General features: G+C 43.0%; 2 protein-coding genes across 12 annotated transcripts in view; one reads left to right on the forward strand and one right to left on the reverse strand.

Moving 5' to 3' along the window:
• Positions 1 to 436: 436 nt before the first annotated feature.
• TMEM80 (transmembrane protein 80) lies at positions 437 to 11,800 on the reverse strand. 4 transcript variants are annotated; one of them, XM_080976930.1, is made up of 6 exons: positions 11,673 to 11,776; positions 8,427 to 8,443; positions 4,032 to 4,125; positions 3,847 to 3,939; positions 2,090 to 2,313; positions 437 to 574 (listed from the first exon to the last, which is right to left on the reverse strand). In XM_080976930.1, exons 1-5 carry the CDS (start codon positions 11,689 to 11,691, stop codon positions 2,108 to 2,110), a joined length of 429 nt encoding a protein of 142 aa, XP_080833056.1. In that variant the 5' UTR covers positions 11,692 to 11,776; the 3' UTR covers positions 437 to 574; positions 2,090 to 2,107. The 4 variants fall into 4 exon arrangements, with proteins under 4 accessions (XP_080833056.1, XP_080833054.1, XP_080833057.1 ...); XM_080976928.1 differs by having other exon boundaries at positions 450 to 574; positions 2,075 to 2,313; XM_080976929.1 differs by lacking the exon at positions 437 to 574 and having other exon boundaries at positions 2,035 to 2,313.
• A 591-nt stretch (positions 11,801 to 12,391) lies between these two features.
• Positions 12,392 to 16,497, forward strand: part of DEAF1 (DEAF1 transcription factor) — a gene marked incomplete at its 5' end in the record, with an annotated part of 31,720 nt that continues 27,614 nt past the window's right edge. For all 8 annotated transcript variants that reach the window (XR_013978564.1, XM_080976831.1, XM_080976826.1 and 5 more), the window contains 3 exons: positions 12,392 to 12,665; positions 13,842 to 13,939; positions 14,654 to 14,783. Coding sequence is in view for 7 of the 8 variants with exons in the window: in XM_080976831.1 (XP_080832957.1) it covers positions 12,392 to 12,665; positions 13,842 to 13,939; positions 14,654 to 14,783 (502 nt within the window). The remainder of the gene's footprint in view (positions 12,666 to 13,841; positions 13,940 to 14,653; positions 14,784 to 16,497) is intronic.

A 16,497-nucleotide genomic window follows, 5' to 3' on the forward strand; every position in this document is an offset into this window, starting at 1 on the left:
AATGTCCACTCAGGAGGGTCAGGGGACATTTCAGTGTATCAAGAGAGCCAGTGTAGGGGGAAGGGAAAATTGGTTTAAAAAAAATAAATCAAAATGCTGTCTTCCACGTATGGAAGGAGCCCTTCCATTTGTAGAGGGGACTACAGTGGTGCCCCGCAAGACGAATGCCTCGCAAGACGAAAAACTCGCTAGACGAAAGAGTTTTCCGTTTTTTGAGTCGTTCCGCAAGACGAATTTCCCTATGGGCTTGCTTCGCAAGACGAAACGTCTTGCGAGTTCTTGTGAGTTTGTTTCCTTTTTCTTAAAGCCGCTAAGCCGTTAATAGCCGCTAAGCCGCTAATAGCCGCTAAGCCGCTAAGAGCCGTGCTTCGCAAGACTAAAAAACCGCAAGACGAAGAGACTCGCGGAACGGATTAATTTCGTCTTGCGAGGCACCACTGTAATTAGAACCCAAGGCATAAAATACTGTAGTTCCCAGAAGATCAACATGGAATTCACCTTTCCAAAGTTCATATGAATTGAATTTGTCTTGAAGTCACTGGATTTGGTCTTAAAATTATTTTCTTTTAGATACCTGAAAGCAAAAATAAGACCACAGCAATGTCACGTGGATATACTTATCAAAATCATCCAACATATTCAAGAGTAAAATTAAGTAGCCTACAGTATACATAGCAAGGCATGACCTGTACTCAACTAAATCTGTTTTGAAGAATAGTAAAGGTAAAGGTAAAGGTACCCCTGCCCGTATGGGCCAGTCGTGTCCGACTCTGGGGTTGCATGCTCATCTCGCTCTAGAGGCCGTGAGCCAGCGCCGTCCGAAGACACTTCCGGGTCACGTGGCCAGCGTGACGAAGCTGCAGCTGGCGAGCCAGCACCAGCGCAGCACACGGAAACGCCGTTTACCTTCCCGCTATAAAGCGGTCCCTATTTATCTACTTGCACTTGAGTGCTTTCGAACTGCTAGGTGGGCAGGAGCTGGGACCGAACGACGGGAGCTCACCCCGCCGCGGGGATTCGAACCGCCGACCATACGATCGGCAAGTCCTAGGCACTGAGGTTTTACCTACAGTGCCACCCGCCACCCGCAGAATACATTAGGTAATATCCAACAGTGTTTGTCCACCGGTGGAACAGGCACCATTTGTGAAGTAAGGATGTCTCCTCCTGCACATACCCAAACCTGCCCTGAAATTATGGTGACCCACTAGAGCAGCTGGGGAGGGATGAGGGCTGCATGGGAAAGGAGATGGGGGGAATCTGCTCATGCAACACTGGATATTGCTCTTTCATTAATAAAATATATCTTTAAATATTTTGAAAACTATTCTTAGAAACCCGTAATTCTGACTTTAACTGGGAATTAGGCTTATGATAATGTACAGCTAAGATACCAGTTTCCAAGCAACTTTTAAAAGATTGCTACATTCTTTTGAAATTTTCACTATAAATGCTTATGCATGGTCTGATACAGTACAATAACATGTGATTTAGTTTCACTGATTCCACTGTTAAGACCACTGAAATGAGTAATCACCTCAAAGAGCTGCAAAAATTAATCACAAGGGTCTGGCTAATATTTATTTTGAGAGATGATTCAAGCTTTATGAAGCACTTTATTGCTACCTATTTACTGTGTATCTTCCAAGGAACGAGAGGTCAACGCCTCTAATCATATGGTATACACACACAGGGGAACTGTGGGTAATCCCTGGGATATGTCCACAGCATGAATTTCTACATTTGTAGAAGCATGTTTTCCTTGAAACAATGTGGTGCTCACCAAAGTCAGGCAAAGGACAGCAAGCTTGTCTGCCACCAAAAACGTGGATCAGCCTTGATTTGAGTATCAACATTTAACTCCAAACTTCAATGCAAACAGAGACCACCACTAAATAAGCTATGCTAAGAATAACCCTGCAGAATGTGTTACATGTTAGTTTATGATGGCCTCATGGAACTTTGCAGTGTAGTAAGAACAGTTATGATAGTGTTTATGCGCGAGAACATCAAGCCCATGTATTTTTACAAGGATCAATTAAAAATCTGTATTGCTTTTTAAAAAAGAAAATACAGAATATAGGTTTACCACAGATAGCAGCATGAGTTAGCTGACAAATGCAGCAATGGCTATGACTTGCAGGATTGCTTCAAGTCCACATGTGACAAGCAGTACAACATTAATGATGACATCTGCTCGCAGGACATATGTTTGCCACACCAGAAAGTAGATGGATAGGATTATGCTGCCAGCAGTGATCACAAGACTGATACCCAATGGATATTCTTCTTCTGTTAGATTCCCTTTGGTACCTAGTAAAGTTTAAAAAAAAATACACACGCACAATTGACAAATGATGAATGTGATAGCTCACAAAAATCCAAATTCAAAGCGACTATAATGGCCTTTTACTAGCTGCACCCACCTAGTTTGATAGGTATGATGATTCTTGGGCCAGGAGAGCCTTCAGAGGCTAACACAGTGTATACTGGAGTTTATAATAGAAATACCAGTGCTATTCCCTTTTACACTGCTTTTGTGCTGATATAGCCATGATGTAGCTGAGAAGCAGAGCCTTCCTTTTCATTGTATCTTCCCCTTTTCAACCACCATGATCCACAGAACCCAGCAATACAGTGGTGCCCCGCAAGACGAATGCCTCACAAGACGAAAAACTCACTAGACGAAAGAGTTTTCCGTTTTTTGAGTCGTTCCGCAAGACGAATTTCCCTATGGGCTTGCTTCGCAAGACGAAACGTCTTGCGAGTTCTTGCGAGTTTGTTTCCTTTTTCTTAAAGCCGCTAAGCCGTTAATAGCCGCTAAGCCGCTAATAGCCGTGCTTTGCAAGGCGAAAAAACCGCAAGACGAAGAGACTCGCGGAACGGATTAATTTTGTCTTGCGAGGCACCACTGTACTCTCATTTTACCATGGGCACCTAGTGTAGTGGGGCTGTTGCTGCATCCCCCCTCCTATCAGCAGCATTCCATCTACTTACCAAGAAGGGCAGGGCAGGGACATGGGCAGGGCTGTGTGGGCACACTGGTGAAAGCCAATTTGGTGCCTCTGCCACTAAACTGATACAGACTCAATCTCTCTGTCCTAGCAAGTGGCAGTGGTGCCACTGGTAGGACAGTGATGGCACAGCACAGCCAGTGGTGGAGCATATGCCCGCGCTGCCCAGGGCAGGTGCAATCCCAAGGGGGGGGGGCGTGGTGCGGAGGATAGCCACTCGGTTGCCCAGAGTGGCGCGCGCACCCTGCAGACGGGGGTGGAGTGAGCCACCCGTGGCAAGCAAACAGCGCGCTGCCCACCCACGACTTCCAAACCTCCCCCAAGCTGTCAAAACGAAGGGGGAGGGGGGAATGCCACTGGCAAAGCGGTGCAGCTCTCCCCCATTCTGATAGCTCAGGGTAAGCTTGGGAGTCGCAGGCAGGCTGAATGTCACCCCCCTCAGTGAGGGCACCTGGGGTGATCCACTCCCCCCCCTTCCTATGCCCCTGAGCACAGCCTCTGCTCCTGATATTTATGGTTTAGTAAAATTGCCCTCTTTTAGGATGCAACTGATAGACTCTTACTTTAGAACTTACATCCAGGCAAACATGCATTTGACTGGAGTGTGACCTTGACAAATATATCCCTTATTTAACTAGTATTTAGCAAAGTCTCATTTGCACTTTTACCCATGTAGGTCAGCCAGCCATTTTAATGTTTAACATTAAAAGTATTTAAATGTGTTGTAAAGTAATTGGTTAGGTGTCATGAATCAGCATGTTTCGACATGTATGCTTACCAAAGGATTAATATTTAACAATGATTCTACTGTGCATGCTGCTATCCAACTTACCAAAGTATAGCCTGATTGCTTCAAGAACTGCCATAATGAACAGCAATATGAGATCAAGAGCTAAGAAATCATCTGGATACGTGAAAACCTGACCTGCCAATGAGCAAAGTATAAATAATGAAAAAAGACAAGTAACAAGAGGTCCACAATACAGCTATTTTAACTGTGTATTTGAATTAACTTACTTTTATAAATAATCATCATCAGGGTTGCTAAAAAGTAAAATATATAATAAACTACATTTAAATAGAAAAGAATCTGTAAGGGAACAGATGACAGCTGGCAGTTTCTGTCAAGGAAATTGGTTTTAAAACAATCAAATCATGTCCCGTGTCCCGTCCCCCACTTCAGACAGCAACACTCCAAGGTATTAGATAGAGAGGGGTTTCTCAGCCCTGTTAGTTGAGATGCTGTTAACTAGAGGTTGACCAAGGACCTCCTGCATACAAAGCATGTGGACTGCTATAGAGCTATGCGCTCTCTCAAGGTATGGCAATGTACGCCTTAGATGAAACATTTATTGTGAAAACTGTTGATACAGAAGGTCTTGTTAAAGTTAAAAAAAGTTCTTGAAAGGGTATCTGTATAAAACTATTTGTTCAAGCTACGGGATTTGTTTTACGGGGATTTTATGAAGGCTGAGAACAAGATCAAAGGCAATTTAACTTTCACAGTCCATTAAGAGGAAGACTATTCCTGCAGTGGCTTTATGAAAATCTTGTATGATTTGGAGTATGAATTTTCAAGTGACAAAAGCCTTTGCTGGGTTATTTGCACTTTCAAAATAATGTACACTGGTACAGTGGTGCCTCGCAAGACGAAATTAATTCGTTCCGCGAGTTTTGTCGTCTTGCAATTTTTTTCGTCTTGCGAAGTACGGTGTCGGGAAAGTTTTGGAAAAGCTTCAAAAATCACCAAAGTCTTTAAAAACCTCAAAAAAGGCTACCACACCACGTTCTATGAGTTGCTCCTCGAAGTCAAGTCGCAACTGTATTAATGGTGTTAAGAAAAAGGAAACAAACTTGCAAGACGTTTCCGTCTTGCGAAGCAAGCCCATAGGGAAAAACATCTTGCGAAGCAGCTCAAAAAACGAAAAACCCTTTCGTCTAGCGAGTTTTTCGTCTTGCGGGGCACCACTGTATTTCAGTCCTCAAAAGTCTTAGAAAATAATATTACTGGCCATGGACTGGGAATACCCAGGACTTTTCAATCCTGGCTCAGTCAAATTCCTATTCTAATTCCATCCTGCATCTTAAGATTCCAACACACTAAATATTATAAGCACCATTCTAGTTGTAAGAAGAACTACCTACTTGAATTTTATTGACTAGTATTCAACTAAGGTTTAATCAGAGTGGACTCACTGAAATGAACATGACTAAAAGTTAGGTTTGTTAATTTCGGTGGATCTATATCCAGAAAAACTGAGTTTAAATACCACCCATTAAACTTGCAATGTCTACTGATCGAGATCAGAAAAACTTGAGATGGCAGTGCTCATGACAGCTGGCTCATCAGATCTGTAACCCTGAAGCACATTAGGACTGGGTTTGGAAGCTCCCTACTGAATCACTAAGCTCACCTGGTGGCCTTCAACACAATTGTTCTGCCACATTCTAACCTTCCTCAAGGAGTTGGTGTGAGGAAAAATAAATTGCTTTGCATTTTATAGACTGAAATGTGTCACAGAACTTAATAGCAATCTAGGTCAGGATAAACTAAGGTTTCTGCCATACCTCCTATGAAGAAATGATAATGGTTTAATGATTTTTCTGCTTCTTCTAACAATTGTAACTCCATAGAATTCAAATTGTAATACAATGAAATACAATATAAGAAATATAATAAGCAATGAAAATGCAATTAAAAATCAACAGGCATATTCAATCTGATGGATGCACCATCTCCAACTGCAAAATCCACTGACATGCCATGGAGCACCTGAATGAAGCTTGTGGTGGTTCACAGACTGATGGAGGAACTCCTGACGTAAGAGTTTGTGTTGTACCTTCCAAAGATTTCTGTGGTATTTTGCTTAACCCAAACTGTGAGCTGAGCTGCATTCTAGCAGAGGGGACTGATAATGGAGAGTAAATGATTCACATGTGGAGGGTTTTGCCATTCCATTCATGGCAATGAGAACCATGTGTGCACTTTGGGTTCCATTTCTCCATCCAAATGTATAAACCATGCTGGGCCCAGGTTCAGGGGTAATCTATAAGCAAGTTTTTAAGCGGGAAATGCAACTCACGCTATCATGCTAAGAAAATCTCAGCTAATTGCACACTAGGTAGGGAATAACCCAGTATAAAGTGAGTAAGTTGATAACATCATGGTTATCTTATAAATTACCTTTTTTTAAAAATTCAATCTTTATTAGTTTAAAATCAACACATACACACGAAGAAAGCTTAGAAAAAGAAAAAGAAAAGAAAAAGAAAACAGAACAAAAGAAAGACAATACATCTCTTACAAACAAAAAGAAATAGAATACATCGCGAATGCACAAAAATATTCCAGCTTTCAACTTCCGACTTCCTTGATATGGGTTCTTTGTTTCCTTAATTACTTGCCTCTATTTATTCAATAAGCTTGAACTTTATTAAAACTTGTTTGTGTTCTTTATACCTTATTCAATTCCGACAGTTATTCAAAGCATTCTAAAGTTTTTATATGGGGACACTGTTCTTTTAAATAATGTCTGAAATCTCCCATTCCCTTTCAAACTTTTGGGTTGATCGATCTCTGACCTTTTCCGACATATATGCTAGTTCCATATATTCAAACAGTTTTACTTGCCACTCCTCTTTTGATGGAATTTTATCTCCTTTCTACCCCTTGGCAATCAGCATCCTCACTGCTGTTGTTACATGCAAAAAGATCCTTCCTTTCCCTCTTGGGATGTCTGATGCCTAAAAGAAAGGCTTCCGGTTTTTTATTAAACATTATTTTGAACAGTTTTTTTTTAAAATTCATTTTATATAAGTTCCCAAAAGCTCTTTATTTTTTTGCAACCTCACCCTATGAGGTACATCGTTCCCTCTAACTCTCTACACCTCCAGCATAAAATTGAGCTGGTTCTGTACATTTTGGACAGTTTGCTGGGGGGTATGGCCTGTATAGCATCTTCATAAAGTTTTCTTTTATAGTGAAGCAAGCTGTGAATTTCAAATCCCTACTCCATAAATTTTCCCATTCCACAATTTGTATATTGTAAACGAAATCCTTCGCCCACTTAACCATGACTGATTTTACCTCTTCTTCCTTTACTTATCTTATAAATTCCTGAAGGAGATCTGAAGTGCACAAACACAAACAATTGTTGATTTCTGTCAGTTTTCTTCAGTTCTATAAATCCAACAGCAGCACATAAGGAGTCAACCTTCCAAAACAGAGCAATGCTTAAACAGCTGAAGTGTGCTTTCTTTACATTGTTTTGACGGTCCCTTTCTATTTTTACAGAAAAAAGCAAATACACCAGTCTTGCTGGAACACATGAATTACTGAAAGCGAGGTACTTGCTCTTGGAAACAATGCCTGTAGGCACTGTGCACACTCATACACAGTCAAATATTTATTTGAAAGAATGAATCTGAAGGAGCCATGCCCATTTAGTTAAGTCCCACTGACCTGAATGAGACTTATTTCTGAGTAGGCATGCATAGGACTGCACTATAAAAGACCTACAGGTAATAGCTACATTCCAGCTTGTGGAGTGGATGTCAGTTCTACTGAAACAGAACTGAGGATTCACATTCTCCAGACTGAAGTAATGAGAAGGAATTGTAGCAGCAGAAATATTTGAAGACTGTCTGGAATGCTTTTTGGGGAACTTGTAATACAAACTGTATTACCCATGTGTCTGGAGTGTTGGGGGACCCTCCAGAGCAGATTTGGGTGGACATAGTGGGGGGGATGACTGCAGTGATAGGAGAAATCAAAGAAAATTGCTTCCTGATCCATTCTGCGGATATAACCCTTTTCATCAGCTGAGTAAGATCAATGGATACAACTCTATTTTATAGAGACCACTCTGATCATTTCATTTCTTAGTTTCCCAGACTATAGATTACGGTAATCAAGTTCTAGTACAGTACTTAGTGATACTAGTTTCACATATCTCAAATTTCACTATGAATTTACAAACTAAAACTTATCAGAGTATAATGAAACATAACAGTAGTTTTAAAACTTTCCACCTTCAGTAATAATAATAATTACTACTAATAATTAATTAATTAATTAATTAATTAAAATAATAATATATTTATACTCCGCCCATCTGGCTGGGTTTCCCCAGCCACTCTGGGCAGCTCCCAACAGAGTATTAAAAATACAATAAAGCATCAAACATTAAAAACTTCCCTTAAACATGGCTGCCTTCAGATGTCTTCAAGTAGTATTCCCCATGTCAATTTGTTTGCTACTGAATACCTGCATTGCATCATATTCTGCAACATGCTTGACAGTCCTTAGTCCTCATTGAGGAACCCCAAAGAAGCACTCACATAAAACATATGAAAATCACAGGTAGAAAGAAGCAAAATTATTTCATCATCTGAATGAATGAGAAAGGATACAACAGATGTTGCTCTTCCTGTACATAAGACAAAAATAATAATTAGCAGAGTCTATAATTTTTGGACCAAAGATTAAAAACCTAAGAATGGCTGAATACATGTTGTACAGCAGAAATGACTTTTTTTCAGAGCTACTGGGAAAACAATTTAAGCTATGACAGTAGCCAGTTAGAACACGAACAGCTCACTTCAAAGCTGTAAACACAATGCTGAAAGATCTATTTCATACCACCCCTACTCCCTGCAAGGATAATGCTGCAATTTACAAACCACTTACCGTATTTTTCGCCCTATAGGACGCACTTTTTCCCCTCCAAAAATGAAGGGGAAATGTGTGTGCGTCCTATGGGGCGAATGCAGGCTTCGCAGACCTCTCCGCAAGCAGCGGGAGCGCTCAGCGCGTCCAGGCTTCGCGGACCTCTCAGCAAGCAGCGGGAGCCAGCGCTGGGCTCCCACGGCTTGCAGAGAGCTGCCTGTTTGGGGGCTGGGGTCGGGGAAGCTCGGGCTTCCCCTGCCCCAGCCCCGCGCCTGGGGGGAAAATAATTTGTTCCCCTTTATTTCCCCCCCAAAAAACTAGGTGCGCCTTATGGGACGGTGCGTCCTATAGGGCGAAAAATACGGTAAGTCATCTTGGGCATATTTTCAGTTTAGGGCTACAGTCTTAAACACACTACTGAAGTAAGCCATAAAGAACACAATGGAACTTATTTCTGCACAAACATGCACATAGGTTATAGAACTAAAGTCTAAAACTGATCAGAATGTTATGTTTTAAAGCAAGAAGTAACAAAGCTAGGAAGGACATAAAGAATTCAGTTATTCATCACTGTCATACATTATTAGGCTTACATAAAATGCTTGATGTATAACCTAGTTACACAAAGCAGTTCTCTATCCCCCTCTAGTGAATTAAGCATGCTATGGTTTCTAAGTCTGTGAACAACAGGAGCCTAAGTCAGTCTTTAAATCAGGTTGAAACAAAATAAACCTTTAGATGTAGTTGCACTTTATAGTGCAAACAATTCATAAGATGTGGGCATGACTGTAAGATGGAGGTGTAGCCTGAAATTATATTTAATGTAAGATAGCCTCTGGTACACTATGTTTAAGCAACTGATTGGTATGGATACCCTCTCCATCTAATCCAACATCTACAGTCTGATGAATGCCACTTTAAAAAATAATACATATCTCTGTGAACTGTCCCACATGAGAGTTTATATTATTCATTACATTACTAATGCCACCTGCAGCCCTCCAACCCATAACTATTACACACACACCCCATGTATTTAAAGTACATGGTCACAGAAACACTCCCAGTAAGAATCACAATGCCTGTGTTATTGGCCAAATTATTTTTGTGAACCCCCAAGCACCTAATATAGTGAAGCAGCCATATTAAACTGCAAAAATAAAGGGCTAAGAGTAATAAGGGTTGTAACCAACAAAGTAATGTAAGAGAAAATTCCACACATGCAGCAGAGCATCCCCTCCATCCACACCATTCCCACATTTGCTCAGGGTTCCCTCCCACCAGCCCTCCAGAGCAAATTTGGGGGAGTGTTCAGTTGTAGGAGAGGGAGATGTTCTGTTACACAAATCAAAGTTGTTCTGCTCATGCAGTGGCTTTGCTGGATTCGACCCACAGCCATTAATGTGTGGTCACTCTTGACTGCTCTGGTGACAAATGTGGCACCCCATCCAGTAAGTAGAGGGGCATTTCCCACAAATTTGGGGGGGGTACATATTCACCCCACTTTTTCTCCCCTGTGCTCCCTGAGTGTACATATCCTCTAGCCCACCCCTTTTGTCCTTACAATAACCTGAGAATTAGGTTATTATTATGACAGACAGCAGTGGGCTCAAAGTCACCCATATTTGGACCAAGATCCCAGGTATGTCCAGTAATCTATACATCAGCCTTCCCCAACTCCAAGCAGCTCCAACCAACATGGCCAACAGCTAAGGATGGTGAGTGCTTGAGTGCTTAAATAGTGCAGGGGTGGGGAACCTGGAGCACCATAGCGTTCCCCACTCCCACACTACTGTACATTTTTGCTCTCCAATAATTCTGCGTACTTCGAAAGTCAAAACTGCTTAGAATAATTGGATGATTAAGCATTGGTTGCTGTAGGCAACAGTCTACTTCATCACTTATAAAAGCTCACAGTAAGCAGACCCGTTAGTCATTCAAAAAGCTGCAGGCCTGATCACAATTACTAGGGAGAAAAAAATCCATTTAATGTAATGAGATTTTGGCTCTGTTGTTACTTGAGGTGGCAAACCTGTGTCTAAGCTAGGGGTGGGGAACCTTTTTTCAGCTTTTTCTCTCATATAGAACCATCCAGGGGCAGGACACCAGTGATGGGCAGGGCAGGAGGCGAAAACGGGCGGAGCAACAGCTAGGACTCTCACTTTTGTACAGGCTGCATTCCAGACACACAAAAGCCAGGGGTGTGCATGTGTACACACAAACACACACACCTTTCGATCCAGGCAGCCACAGTTCAAGGCCACATTCCAGGGAGGCAAAAAAACAACAACACCAGAGGAGAGAGCAGAGCAGTGCCTCTGTAAGGGGTGTGGGCTGGGGAGGGTGCCCAAGGCTAGCTGCAGGACAGGAGGGCTGTATCTGACCCAAAGGCTCACTACTCCTGGACTATACGGATTTAATTCTGGCTGTAGGAGGCTTTTGCAATTAAATGAATTACTTCTCGATACCGAAAATCCTCTCCATGTAGAAAAGAAATGTCAGGGAAAAGGCTAAGCTGAAACACAACCTTTCACTCTGATATCTAGTTTCCTATGTAAAATAATTTTATGTTGGAGGGTGCCGATGGAGGAGAAGCATTCAATCAGGCTAACACTCCGCCCCAGTCAGAGGCGACAGCGCTCTGCTTAAGAGACTTGCCAACTCAATGAGAACTAGACACCTAAGCCCTAATCACGAACACTTACAAAACGCAGAGAAATTCCTGCGTGGACGTACTTAAGAACGGACTGCGGGGTTGCAATCTGAGCCTCGTTTACTAAGGAATAAAACGCCACTCCGAGCAAGAACGCGCATTTTTGCTTCTCTGTTGCCATGGAAACCTAATACCAGGCAAGGCCAACACAGCCCAGTGAGCAACCGGCAGCCTCGTCACCAGGCTCTGGAGCCGCGCGCATGATTAGGGGAACCGGGCCTGCCTCCCCTCACTCGCCCTGGCGTTAACAGCGGCGCCTTAGCAGCACTGAGCTCACCTCGCCTGACGGCCGCCATTTTTCCGCTCCCCCCCGCCTCCCGCTCGCTCTCCGCCCCGCCTCAGCTCCTCCAATATCCCGATAGTCCTTGCGCAGCCTCACTCGGGGCCTCGTGAACCTCCGCATACTGCAGTTCGTTGCTTTTCGCGCGGGCGGGATTGCACAACAGATTTCGGAGCTCAGGCGTTCGGGCTGAATCGGACAGCTCCGGTCGCTTGGGATTGTGAGGGGCGGGATTCAGAAATCCCTGTTCGGCCTTTCCCGCTCGCTTCCCGCTTATGCCCTTCGATTCGGTTATAGCCGGAAAGACTCGGGTCTCTTCGGCAATCGCCGTCGGTCGCCGTTATTGAGAAGCCGAGACGAACCTGCCCCAGTTCGGGCGCCTTCGCAAGCTTTCGGCCTCGTTCTAGATCTCTTCGATTGGGAATTAGGCTGATCGGAAGAGGTCGGCTTAGATCGGGAACTGTTCGGGATTTTTCGGGTGAGACCGAAGCGGCGCTCCGGAGGCCTTGGCCAGGGTTGCCATCGGCAGCACTCGGGAGAGTACTCGGGCAAGATCGGAGAGGGCTTTGGGCAGTTCGTTTCGTCACTCGGGAGCCGCCAAAGAGGCGCTCGGGTGAGATCGGAGACGAAATCTCAATCGGACGGCCTCGGCTCACCTCGCTTCGGTCACCCCCCGCGCCCCCCTCCCCAACACCCCCGGCCAAAGGCCTCTTCGGATGGAGGACTCGGACTCGGCCGCGAAGCAACTGGGCTTGGCTGAGGCCGCGGCGGTAGCTGCCGCCGCTGCAGTTGCCGCGGCGGCAGCAGCTGCGGCGGCCGCAGACGGGTCGGAGCACCAGCAGCGTGTGGAGGCGAGTGGCTCGGGGGCGGAGCCACCAGAGGAAGAGGAGGTGACGGCCGTGACCGTAATGGCGGCGGATGCCGAACACATCGAGATGGGAGCCGAGTCCCTGCCGAGCAGCGACGAGGCCACCGCGGCTGCCTTTGCAGGTCAGCGCACCCGGCGCATGCGCAGAGGCGCCCAGCCAGCCTGTCCGTTCAGCTTCGTCCCTGACGCTTGGCTGGTTCGCGCTCGTGCGCTTCAAGGAGTGTTAATGGACCCCCGCCTGTTTTTCTAACATCACGTTTTGAATTCTCGTATTGCATCAGACACCACTCTGCTCTGTGGAAGTACTTCGCACGTTCCTCAGCCGCTATTAGTCAAGTGTATAGAAATCACGTGTACACATGCATATATGAATCAGCTCTGAGACATAGTATAGCGGAGGAGTCGTCGCTGTCATGGCTGCAGTGTTTCATTTCTACTGCTCCCTGAGTCATAGGGCTACTGGACCTTTAATACCGTGGCAGGGAGTCTTTTTGGCCGTCCAGGTGTTGGCCCTGCTGTTTGGTGATAATGGGAGCTGGAATCTCAACGTCCGAAGGGCCACAGGTTTCCCAGGCCTGCTTTGACAGCATCTTGACAAGCAGAAATCTAGCAGATGTAGGGTTCCTCTATAGTTCCCAAGGGAGAGCTGTGCCTGTTTAATTTCCGCCTGTCAGCCAACTGAAGAAAGACACAGAGCCCTGCTTTGTAGTGATTAGATGTGACAACCCTAAACACAGCAATATAACTTGTCTGTGTGCATTTATACGTTTCATTTTTTAGTTTGCCACAGGAAATATGGCTGGATGTCTGAAATGCATAAAATATCAGAGTAGCATACAGTAAAGCTTCACTCATTTAAAAATTAAACACTTGTAAAAGCATCTGAAGTAGAAAGTTCTGTAAATATATGCATACATTGACCTCAGTCATACACTGGGACTAAATCATGGAACTCAATGAACTTTATTTCTGAGTAGACACACACACACACACACACACACACACACAGGACTGCACTGTAAAAGGGAAACGGTCCCCACTGCATCTCACCACTTAACATTTAAGTGCAGTCACTATATTGGTGTCTTATTACTAATTAGCTGTGCTCACTGAGCCAAAAATGTTTGCTTTATACATTGAAATGCACACCTCAGAGGGAGAGAGATTATGGGGTACCTTACACCTAGATAGTTGGATAAGAAAAACATTTGCAATTGCATGTTTTACTGCATGGAATTTATCTGGTCCATGGGAGGCTGTAGCAGAAAATTAAACATTATTTTGGCCATATTTTACAGAAGTGACTACAGTAACTGTAGCCAACGTGGGTGCCTCTGCAGACAACGTATTCACTACTTCAGTAGCAAATGCAGCATCTATTTCAGGACATGTTCTGGTAAGGTCAGGTTTGATTCATTCTCCAATATTTATTCCTTCATATTTAATTTCTTGTGTGTGATAAGTAACATCAAAGCTGTGTGTGTATGTCGCTATGACAATTCATCAATCCAACTGCACAGATGTTGCTTTTACCCAGGGCTTGTGGGATAAATACATTATTGTGTACTCTTCCTTTTAATTCCATTATGGGCAATCTTACACATTACACAGAGGAAAACCCAGGTTTGCCAACACGTGTAGATTCAACATAAATCAGTGAGTAGCCAATCACTTGAAAATGTATAAAGCTGCCTTGATGTAGCCATTGACTCTACAATGCCCCCTTTTATATCACTTGTACAAAACTCAATAATGTAATATTGTTTAAGTAGTTCATGATTTGCACAGGCAGTATCTAGAGTCTAGACTGTAAGATCCTTGGGACGGAGACCTCTCTCAATGTTGTATGCCTTACGTTTGGCTTGTAGTTAGTTTTATTTGCTTGTTGGCCCCAATCCAATCCATACTGGCACAGGAAAACTCTGGGAACTGTGTCTATTCAACTGCACAATGAATGTTGAGGAAGGGAGATGTGGAGTTCTCCTCTCCCCTGTAAATATGCAAATCCACCTTACATATTTCCATACTAACTTAGAAATCTATAGGCAAACTAATATAAAAGAATAACAATCCTTTCAGGTTGTATCAGCTAAAGCTCTTTCTTCTGCAGTCTGGAAGGACAGCTCTTCAAATTGGAGACAGCTTGAACACTGAGAAAGCCACTCTGATTGTGGTCCACACAGATGGCAGCATCGTAGAGACTGCAGGCTTAAAGGGGTCGTCAGCATCTCTAACATCAGGTATTATGTGGCCTTGCAAAGTTTTTTTAAAGCGTCACTCCTCAAGTTTAGTTTCATGCCTTGCAGTGATAAGGTTATCGTGACAGTTAACTCATAACATTTGGCTTATCACCTCTTGACGTTTTGTTGGTGTATTTTCTGACTGTTCACTTTTATATCAGAAATGACAGATGAAAGTACTTTGAGTTAGTTCAAGTAGCTAAGGGAAATTTCTAAACTGAGAGATGGAAGGCAAAGTGGATTTTGCGACAGGATGACAAATGTTTATTGAATTTTGGCAAAATAAGTATAATGACTTGGACCCACACTTCCTATGAGTAGATTTCCACTCATCCGATTCTCCCTTTGGGGGAAAGGGCAAGAGAGGTGATTTCTACAGATTCCTCCTTGCTCCTGCAACCATCTCTATACTTGGAAATCTTCATTGTAGGTTGGGAAACCTTCTGGAATGTTGGGGCTGGAGAGGGTATTGGTTAAAATCACCTGCCCCTTCCACCTCTGTTGAACTGGAACCCTTTCCAGGAACAGAAGGTTCCCTCATGATCTATGGGAAGACATAGAATTGTAGAGTTGGAAGGGGCCACAAGATCATCTAGTCCAGCCCCTACAATGCAGGAATCTTTTGCCCAAAGTGTGGCTCAAACCCATGACCTGAGATTAAGAGTCTCATGCTCTACCGACTGAGCTTTCCCACATGTCTTGTTCAACTTAGTATTAATATAAATGTGCATCAGTGTGTGTGTTTACTTTTTTATTACAATGATTACAATTATAGCAACATGAATAAATTTCATATCATGCATAGAATATCCATTGTAACTGTTTCCTTTGTCTAGTGTTGATTCCAGTAAAGTGCAAAAGGAGTCCATTTTTTCTGAAATGTCTCAATAGAGTTGATTCTTTCATCCCTTAATTGTTTGTATTGTATTATTTTATTTTATTCACTACTATTAAATCCAAAATTTTCTTCTTCAAAAACTTACCCATTTCTTAGCCAGATAGCTTCCAAATCTTATCCAGCCATCTTTTCCATTTTCCATGCTTCTGCAATCATTATACAAGCTAAATCTACATGAATCACCAAGATTTGTCTGTGCATGTGTTCTTCAATCTTTCTGTGTGTGCTTTTATCTATAAAAATTTATACTTACAACTGTTAACTTACATACTGCATTTTGTTGTTCTTTTCTGCTGTATATGTATTAATACAAAACAATGGATAACAATAAGTAAAATGAAAGATTACTCAGATGTTATCGTTGCGAGTACTATGTTTACAGAAACCACAGCTCAGTTGGAGTTCTGTATAATGTGTTACAATCAGGCTGTTAGTCCAAGTAAATGGGATTATGTTGGCTTTGATCCAATTATTCAGGTCTAGCATGTTTTTGGTAAATGACAGTTTCAGTAAATATTGAAATAATAGGCATTTGCAGACTTGGAGAAGGACTTGTGCTTGCATACTGTGAGTAAAACTATAATTTTGAACATTGAAGAAAAAGTATTGACATAACCGATAAGTTCTGTCTCTTTGTTTCTGTATTTAAATCCTTTTTTCTTTTGAAAACCCAGCAGGGCTATCTAAACAACTGCAGGTTGCCTTGAGTAATGACATGAAAGGAAAGTATTCAGCTTCAATATCCCATTTGTAGTTCAAAGCTGTTCTTGCCTGCTGTCTTATTGTTCTCCAGGTGGTGGTGCAATAGCTACTTGG

Source organism: Podarcis pityusensis, assembly GCF_964106645.2.
Source record: "Podarcis pityusensis genome assembly, chromosome: 1".
Taxonomy (NCBI): domain Eukaryota; kingdom Metazoa; phylum Chordata; class Lepidosauria; order Squamata; family Lacertidae; genus Podarcis; species Podarcis pityusensis.

Coding starts and splice junctions, on each gene's coding strand:
- TMEM80 (XM_080976930.1), bottom strand. Junction 3,940..4,031: donor GATGATGATTATTTATAAAA/GTAAGTTAATTC, acceptor GCTCATTGGCAG/GTCAGGTTTTCACGTATCCA. Junction 2,314..3,846: donor AGCAATCAGGCTATACTTTG/GTAAGTTGGATA, acceptor AAACTTTACTAG/GTACCAAAGGGAATCTAACA.